Consider the following 9783-nt stretch of genomic DNA (forward strand, 5'->3'; position numbering starts at 1 on the left):
CAATATAAAAATATAAAGACACTATTAAGTACAAAAAGATACTATGTTATCATAATTTGAAACTGCAATTATTGCAAAATTATAAAGCATAAATTTTTATGAATGTATAGTACAATTTTTGTATTATTTAATTAAATGTGAACAATATATAGAAATAAGAAAATTTATTTATTTGTTTCTATCATTTTTTAGAACCAGATTTTTTACAAAAGTAAAACTAATTTTAACATTACTTAAATTAAAAAAACGATGATATTTTAATACTATATCGACAGAACAAGGAATGATATCTCTGTTTATAAACTGCAACATTTTATTTTACACTCTAGAAAATTATATATCTACATATATGTGTATATATCTATTCATCATAGCTATGGATCATCCCATTTGTTATTGCGATGTAAACACGTGCCACCCCTTAAAGTGGGAAGTCCATGTTGCTTTTTAAATTGAATAACCATGTTTCAATGTTTTACATAAAATTACGTTTATATTTTGTGAAGGTTTCTACATAAATAGTGGCTATAACTTTACTCTTTTAACATTTATGTTTATCAATATATATAAGTTTTGAAACAAAAGATAAATTAATTATGTGAAAGTATGTATTACAAATTTAATGGAGAACACAATTAACAAAAAGCATAAAAATAAATGAAACCTTAAGTAAAAATTATTTATAGTATATATTTTGTTCAGTGATTTATTGTTAAAACACAATTTTAGCTAATACATATTATGCTGCAAAATATGATTTTTATTGTAAACTTTTTCAAAATTGTCTAGAAAATGACGCTATGATATGGTGTAATTTAGAGAAAGATTAAGACAATATTACTTTTTATATTGTATGTTACAACAATTTATTATTAAATATGACTTAAGTGAAAAAAGATATAATTGTCAAAATGGAAGTGTGGTGGATTTCTCGAGTAATAGCTCATCATCCTTATACCATTCTAATGACAATACTTATTTTTTCTTCAACATGCTTAATTGTTCCCTTAGCTATTAAAAAATTTCCAGATTTCTCTGATCCTCAATTAGTAAGTACAATCAAGACATTAACTCATGTATAATATTTTATTAATTTATATTAAATTCTTTTTATTAAGGGTTTTGAAGCAAGAGGTACAATGTTAGCTCAACGGCTTATTGCTTGGCAAAACTTATTGGAATCAAATAAGCCAAGCGGACAGCTGATTGATAATCCTTTAGAACATTACCATCATATGCAACAGGTATTTTTAATGTGTTTATTTGAATTATATATATAAGTTTTTTAAAATATTGCGTGTAAAATGTAATTCATGAAATTTACAAACTAACATTATAATATTCCAGAATTTAATTGTCAGAAGCAAACCTAAGAATAAGAAAAAAGGGAGGAAGAAATATCAAAAACAAATAATTAATACAAAAGAAGAAATAGATAAAGTTGAAATTAAAGATAAATGGGAGGAATTAATAGAATTAAAAAATAAAAATAAAAGCCAAGATTATGTTGAAAATGAGAATTTCTTTTGTAATTTACCATTACCTGGTTATGCACGTGTGGTTATTGGTACAAATTCTAAAGATGCAAACTTATGGTCAATGGAAGGAATATTAGCACAATGTTATATTGATGGAGAATTGAGATCAAATACACATTTTCCTTCCTTATGTCAAACGCAAATAGAACACAATAATATAGGACAAAAGTGTTGTAAAAGTTGGTCACCAGCGAATTATGTCGCACTTTTGTCTAATCGAAGTTCTTGTTTGGGTGTAACAGAGAATGATCTTAGTCGTGTAGAAACACTTTTGAAAAGATGTGTTTATTATTATCAAAATGGTCATTTGACATCAAATTGTGAAGAAGACTTAAATTGTCAAAAACATGTTCCAAGTGAATGCTACACACACAATGCAGCTTATCATTTGCTGCATTACTTATTAGATATTGATTTTATTTCAAAACATGTAAGAAAATTAATTTCTATAATATTCTTTATATATATTATATTCTTTGTTAATAAAAGTTTTCATACTATTACAGAAGCAAGATTCCCAAAATAAACTAAACTCAACATTGAAATATGCAATGTTGTTTTTGCCAATTGCTACAAGCTCAGCAACTTTAGATTTTTATAAAGGACTGAGTAATACTGATTTATCTTATGGAAAATTTTGTGTGAAAGGAATGCAATTAGGTCTAAAAAGTACATTATTTGATCGACTATTAGTGTCAGATTCTATTTTATTACTTGTTGGTTTTGCCTTTGTAACGATTTGCATATGGGCATATACTGTTTCTTTTCTATTAACTGTCACAACCATTATTGCAGTAATTTTTAGTCTTGGAATTTCATATGCATTTTACACTTTAATTTTACATATCAAGTTTTTTCCATTTATGAACCTTTTGGCAATCGTTGTTGTTGTAGGTAAGAACTGGAAAATGCATGATAATTAAATTTAACAATAAAAGATTTTTAATAATAAAATATACAATTTTATTTAAAGGAATAGGAGCAGATGATGCGTTTATATATTGTAAAATTTGGCAGAGGGGAAAAGAACAAAAAATATCAAATAATGGATTGGTCAAATTGGTACAAGAAACAATGAAACATGCTGTTCCGTCTATGTTTGTTACGTCTCTAACCACCGCAGTAGCATTCTTTGCATCAGTTGTTAGTAATGTTACTGCTATAAATTGTTTTAGGTATGTAAAATAATTGTGTAACAAATATTAAAATATTAAAAGAAAAGAAATTTAAACTTTACTAATCGCATAAATCCAGTCTATTTTCAGGAATAACTGTTATTGCAAATTACTTCTTAATGATTACCTGGCTGCCAGCGTGCGTTGTAGTGTCAGAACGATTCAAATTAGGTTTTTTATCGCCCGCAAATTTTATAACACGAAAAATTATTCGACCTTTGCGACTATTTGGAGATAAAGTAACGATTGGTTTTAATACTATTCTTGCGAGGATAGTTATTAATTTTCGATGGTGCTGGTTATTAAGTTTGGGTATCACAGCAATACTATGTTGCATCATTGTTTTTCACTACCCTGGTTTACAATTACCAGATACTGCTGATTTCCAATTATTTGATAGTTCTCATCCATTTGAAAAATATGATTTAGTATATTCTCGAAAATTTTGGTTTGAGAAACAGGGAACAGTATGTATAAAAAAGTTACAAAGTTTCATTTAATTTATCTCTTGCAAAATTTTTGAATAATTAATAATTACAGATTGATAATGGAGATACGTTACCATTAAGATTTGTATGGGGCATTAAGCCAGTCGATAACGGCAATTATTTGGATCCTGGTTTAATTGGTACACCAGAATGGGATGAATCTTTTGATGTATCTCATCCAGAATCACAACTATGGCTTGAAAAATTTTGTCGTGATTTACGAGCTCAACCTTTCTATCGTAATACTTTAGGACCTTTACTTCCTAACTGTTTTATCGAATCATTAAATAATTGGATGCAAAGACGTTGTGAAGATCCTATTGATTCACGCATTAACTATACACCATGTTGTGAAAAAAGCAAATTTCCATATAATGCTAGCACTTTAGAACGATGTGCAGTTGAAGCTAATGCAAAACTATATAGTACTCCATCATATTTATGGGTTCGTAATGGCGTTTTTGCTGGATTAAAATTTTTAAACGAGCCAAGTCTTAAACAATTACGAGTATCGAATGAAACAAATTCTATAATAATGCCAACGCCTAAAATTAAAGCTCTAGTAGTCGAGTATGATAGCATATATAATTACACTCTCTCATTCTCAAATATGGATCAGTTTTTTCATCAGGTAAAATAAAATTGTGTTTTATAAATATGTGTATATTTGATATTTTTTAAAAGTGATACTTCATTATTAATAAAATCTCAATCTAAAAAATTATATTTTCGTAGGTTGAAACATGGATGCAGAGTCAGTTAAAAAATGCTCCGTTAGGAATGCGTGGTGGTTGGTTCGTCAGTAGATTAGAATTTTATGAATTACAACGAACATTGTATGAAGGAACACTTTGGGCAATGGGCGTTTCATTGATTCTAGCTCTTATAGTGTTGATTTTTGTAACATTTAATCCCCTTATCAGTTTGTATGCAATTGTAACAATCGGTGCAGCAATTATAGTAACAATTGCTGGTTTGATACTTCTTGATTGGAAATTAAATGTTTTAGAAAGCGTCGCAGTGTCTACAGCAATAGGTATTTCTTAATATAATAATTTTTATCTTCATAATTTGTATATTATTAAACATGTATTATTTTTAGGTTTAACTGTAGATTTTAGTTTGCATTATGTAGTAAGTTACAAAGCATGTACTTCTAAAGAGAGAGAGGATAAAGTAAAAACAGCTCTTGCACAAATGGCTGGTCCAACTTTAATGGCTTCTCTCACAAGCGGCGCGGCTGGTGCTCTTATGTTACCTTCATGTGTATTGGCATATATTCAAATTGGTATTTTTTTGTTACTCGTAATGAGTATAAGTTGGATATATGCTACATTTTTTTTGTGTCCAATATTAGCAATAATAGGTCCATCATCTCAATTTGCTCAGTTTCAATATCCCAGGTAAATAACGTAATTGTAATTACTTTATAACAAGTATCAGTTTTTAAACATTAATTGGACATTTATATAATAAACTTATACAGATTAAATCTATTATGGAATTATCTCCGCAAAAACAAGTCTGGAAATGTGCCTGAGTCAAATACAGATAATAGTAGGGCTAGAAGAAAGATTAAAGGAAGGGGAATGTGGTCAGAATCTACTTTAAGTACATCTAGTACAGTATGTCAATTCCACTGTAATGAAATAGAAAGTTTCACAAGACCACCGCCATCGCCATCATTACCTCCATCTCCATCGTCAGCATTACTTCAGTAAATTGAAGATTAAGATTGAAGAATGAAGATATTTAGTGATAAGATGGGCATATTTTAGACAAAAAAAGGAAAAAATTACGATGTAGTATATACACTTTCAGATTTTAAATCGATGAATTTACTTGTTCGTGTGTAACTTATGTCCTATGTAATCTATGATCGTGTGTCACTAATGTGTCATTGGCTGTGTTCAAAATAGTTTTAAGATAATTATTTGTATATTCATCTATCATTAATATTCATTGGGCTTCCTATCAGTTACGCAGGTATATACACATTATATCCATTGTGATATGAGTCAGGTTTTAAGTGCCAAATATATCGCAGACTGTTTTATATTTTACGATCTATTTTGATTTCGGTTTTTAAAAAATTTTGAAAATATTCTATGTTAATGGATGTAGCTTTAATATAAGCGATAATACCGATAAAGTATTATACTATTAAACTTGCATTTACATATCCATGAATGCATTTTAACTTCTCGTTTTTATTGAAACTTTTGTATTATAACATGTATTTATATTTAATTTGATATAAATATAGACATTTTTTTAGATGCAAATATTAATAGGTTAATTTTTTTTTTATATATACTATATACTTAGATACTATAAAATGTAATTCAAATAAATAGACTTTAATTTCACGAATAATTTAATATATTTTATCAATTACTATTTAATTTTATCATTTTTATATCGTTTTAAAGAGAGAAAAAATAAAAATATTTAAATTTATAACTTAAAGTTTACATCGTTTAGTTTTTAAACAAGACATTATAATAACTTTAATGGTATGAATGGATTTATTATGTATTTAAAAATAGAAAGGTATTGATTCAGCTGTTTTACTGAATAATGCTTTCAATCTCGTAAAAAGATGTATGTGTGTATGTCTGCAATTAAATTTAAGAAAAAATAATGGAATGTGGTAGACGTATTGTACATCATTTTGTTTCAAAATTATTTATAAACTATATAAAATATATTGTGAGAGGACTCGCAGAAAACGTAGGGTCTAAAGATTCAAAAAAGATAACAGCTGTTTTCAAAAATGTATGTATTTCTCAAAGGTCGGTCGCTAATTGCTCGCCGGATTCTAACGTTGAGCGATACACTTTTTGCTTTTATTGTCAGGGCGATACAATTTTTGTCTCGCGCTGACGGTTGGTGACCTGACAAACACGTTAGTTCTAATTCAACGTGTTTTCGCTTACAATATACTAAAAGAAGACTGACAGATTTTTATAATTTTTGTTGATAGATGTTATTGAATATACAAGAGAAGTTTAAAATGTATTTTTTTTCATAAATAATTATTTAAAAATGTTTTCTGAGATGTCGTAATGAGTAAAACTTAATACAAAATAAACATTTATTACGTATTCTCTGATAATTCATCTAATTATTGTTTGATTACTATTAATAAATTCAAAATATTACAAATTATTATATTTAATACAAAACGAAATTATCCTTTTATACACATCTCGTTATTTAAAAAAGAAGATATAAATTGATAATTTATGTAGTACATCATGCTTTCAAAAAATAAAAGTTTATGCTGTTAAAAGAAATAATCCATTTTGTAATTACTGTATATGTGTTTATCAATTGTTTCAATATTTGTAACTATCATAAGTTAGAAATGTATAAATACATTTATATCGATATAATGTAGAATGCATTGGCAATCTTTCATATATCTATATACGTACTGTATATGTATGTATGTTAAATTATATTATAGCAAGCTTATGTATGTTAAATATACGCATCTTTGTTAATATTTATCTAGCATAAGCTGTGGTAAGCATGTAAACGTAAACTACGAAAAATTATATCTAAATTTCTCTATCATCATATCTGTATATCTTCGATAAAATTTTTAGCTAATACCTTAACTAATAGCACTCCGAGTACTGTGCCGGGATCATTTTTGACTCGCCGGATTCAGGCTACGTACACAGACATAGGCTCCCCACCATCGGTTAGTTCCTTATAGCAAGAGTCTTCTATTACAGCCGGTCACCAAATGTGACAACCATCGACAAGTTAACAAACTACTACGAAAAATGAGGATACACCGACATACCTTTTTTGAATATCTTTCTCCTTTATGCATTTTCAGTATAGTCATTTCTTTATTCTTTCTTTGTTGAAATACAGTAATAGCCATTTTTCTGAAAACATTTAACAACAAATAGGAAAATATAGCCTCAAGTTTATATAGTTTCTACTCGCCAGTCTGCTTCAGACAACATTCGAACAAAGTATACGCTCTATCCACTCGGCAACAGTTATCATTGTTATTTTCATTGTTTTTATTTGTTATTTGTTTATTTGTTTGATATGTCCGCGCAACAAGCAAATGAACCTTCTGCTTTTTTCCTTGTGGAAGATTATCACAACGATGTTGAATAAATATTATTTTTTTATAAACCACGAGGCTGTTATATATTATATTTTTCTATATACATCTAAAATGCGAACATTCCACACAGCGCATTGATGTAATGTTCGTGAGAACCTCGAGCCTTGAGCGATCGTCAACGTGTTGGTATATACACGTGAGTTCGACCCTCGAGCAATCATAGATGCGTCTGGTTAATTGAATATCCTTGTGAGTCGAACAAATGGTAAATGACCCCGGTACAGGACTGCGCGCTTCAGTACGCGGAGGGATAGTGTCTCGAATAATTGTGGTTTTATAAAAACTGTTACTTTCTACAATTGGAGATATACAGTGGAATTTTGGTTCAGTGGAATTGTCTTTATTGATAAAATTTATAAATTGATAAAATATATATGAATATATTAATATATTAATACTTGTAATATTAATTTACATCTATATAAATGCATCTATCTGCAGAATAGGGAGTGAAAAGAAAAATACTGAATATAGAGTTATTAATACTACTGCTTCCAAGTTTTAATTTTAAATATTTATGTACAGCGGCGCCGTTTCATTACTAGTGGACTTACAGGGTCAGTTAATGGTCGTTTCTCAACTTTTGGTAAATTTGATTTATATTTAGGAATCGGTTGGGCTTTATGAACAGTTCTTTTTCTTAGCAGAGAAATTTCTTCCTCTTCTTGCTTTTTTTTAGCAGCAATTTCCTATTACCAGCAATTACATGGTATGTATTATAATTCTCAAAAAATAGAATATTATTAAAATGAAAATTACAGATCATTTTTACCATTTGTCTCTTTTCTTCTCTCAGTCTTTCTTTTTCTTTCACAGTGTCATCAAACTGTTTTCTTTCTTGAGCTCGAGTCACTGTATGCAAAGGTGGGGTTTTTGGCAATTGCAACATTCTTTTCGCCAAACGTGGTACAAATGGTGGTTTCTTCCACACCTGGTTTATAAGATATTTATTATTTGTTAACATTAGATATAATTAAAATATGTACGAAGTTTATCTTGGATAAGAGTATACACTTACTTCGATATTCTTTCCACTTTGCTTGTCGCAATTATCAGATTCTTGTACTTTTTGATTTAAGTTATTACTCGTTGGCTTATTTTTATCATTTATTAGTTTATTTTCTTCGTTTTTCTTCTCATTGTTATTACGACGATTATTAATAGTTTTAGTTCGAGATTTTATAAAGTTAGGCAGTGGATTTGCCCGAAATATTCTCACTTTAGTCTCTTCTTCTAGTAACTAAGAATAATAGAAAAGAAATACAATATCTACTTTAATAAAAATTTGTAAAATTAAAAGACATGATTTTCATACTTTTTTGAGATGTTCTTCCTTTTGCTTCTGTTTTTCTTGGTCCCGTAAATCGAAAGTGAATGGATATACTTCCTTTTTCACTTTATTACAAATTTTAGTATTAATTTCAGGTTCCTGAAATGTTCAATTTTTCTACAAATCAATCATAATTGATTGTCAGTTATTTAAATTGACATACCAGTTTAATATTATTACTATGAACTACATATTCTTCTGTTTCCTGTTTCTGTAAATTATCGTTTACGCATGTTTTTTCATCATCAGCATCGTCATATTTTATACTGGACAAAGAGAGATCATTGAAAGATCTATAAAGAGATAAAATTAAATTTTTTATTATTAGATGAAAAGAAAGTAGCTTGAGACTGATTTAAAGAATTTCAACTGTTGAGCTTGAGACTGATTTAAAGATTGTCACTGTTGTAATTCTTACACAATCAATGTATTGTCATTTGGAGTTGTATTTGGATATTCTGTGTTTGCAAAAGTCGAATTTTGCATGCTCACAACTGCAGTGGATTTATCTATAAATAACCATCGAGAAAAAATTAACATCAGACTTTTTTTGGATATTATTCAATGTTTATAATTGTACTTACTGAAAAACGAATCTTCTATATCAGGTGGATTCGTAAAATCTACAAATTGCGGAGATTCGATCATATCCCATTTCTCATCTTTATCCAAATTCCTATACATGTTCGAATTGTCATTTTCAAATTCCGGTTTTGCATTTTTCGTCTGCCACAATTTTCGAGGTAGTATTTTTGAATTATCTTTCGTGTATGCTATCGGCGTCGATGTTTGTGGATGATTTTTGTTCACTGATGATGAAGATGCCATTATTTTTTAATTCTAAGAGAATTCCATCATAATTAACCAATTTTTAAAATTTCAAATGAAATTCTCACTACACTCAATTTAGAAGTCGTTCATTTGTACTTTATTTTGAAACTAACGGATATTTCGCAACTGTAACACGTTTATATATAAACAGGTCAAATGGACTTGGAGGGAAGTCCTTGGACTTGAAGGAAATAACAGAATAACAATGATTTAAATAGTACATAATTACAAATGTTGCTCTTCTTCGTGCTAAGATAGACGAATG

The 9783-nt window shown here is 28.5% G+C and overlaps 2 protein-coding genes across 2 annotated transcripts in view; one reads left to right on the forward strand and one right to left on the reverse strand.

The window, feature by feature from the left end:
• Nucleotides 1-700: 700 nt before the first annotated feature.
• The window catches only part of LOC122534108 (protein dispatched), a 12393-nt gene continuing 3310 nt past the window's right edge, over nucleotides 701-9783 (forward strand). The window contains exons 1-10 of the mRNA XM_043664428.1: nucleotides 701-1049; nucleotides 1119-1244; nucleotides 1348-1968; nucleotides 2045-2432; nucleotides 2512-2713; nucleotides 2793-3180; nucleotides 3254-3832; nucleotides 3937-4237; nucleotides 4304-4604; nucleotides 4688-4918. Of these exons, the coding sequence (XP_043520363.1) occupies nucleotides 912-1049; nucleotides 1119-1244; nucleotides 1348-1968; nucleotides 2045-2432; nucleotides 2512-2713; nucleotides 2793-3180; nucleotides 3254-3832; nucleotides 3937-4237; nucleotides 4304-4604; nucleotides 4688-4918 (3275 nt within the window). The 5' untranslated portion in view covers nucleotides 701-911. The remainder of the gene's footprint in view (nucleotides 1050-1118; nucleotides 1245-1347; nucleotides 1969-2044; nucleotides 2433-2511; nucleotides 2714-2792; nucleotides 3181-3253; nucleotides 3833-3936; nucleotides 4238-4303; nucleotides 4605-4687; nucleotides 4919-9783) is intronic.
• On the reverse strand, nucleotides 7793-9751 carry LOC122534113 (targeting protein for Xklp2-like). Its single transcript, XM_043664438.1, has 7 exons — nucleotides 9272-9751; nucleotides 9106-9196; nucleotides 8851-8980; nucleotides 8673-8786; nucleotides 8376-8597; nucleotides 8130-8288; nucleotides 7793-8046 (listed from the first exon to the last, which is right to left on the reverse strand). The coding sequence occupies exons 1-7, from the start codon at nucleotides 9513-9515 to the stop codon at nucleotides 7873-7875; spliced, it is 1134 nt and encodes a 377-aa protein (XP_043520373.1). The 5' UTR covers nucleotides 9516-9751; the 3' UTR covers nucleotides 7793-7872.

Source organism: Frieseomelitta varia, unplaced genomic scaffold (assembly GCF_011392965.1).
Source record: "Frieseomelitta varia isolate USP_RPSP 00005682 unplaced genomic scaffold, Fvar_1.2 scaffold_576, whole genome shotgun sequence".
NCBI classification, from domain to species: domain Eukaryota; kingdom Metazoa; phylum Arthropoda; class Insecta; order Hymenoptera; family Apidae; genus Frieseomelitta; species Frieseomelitta varia.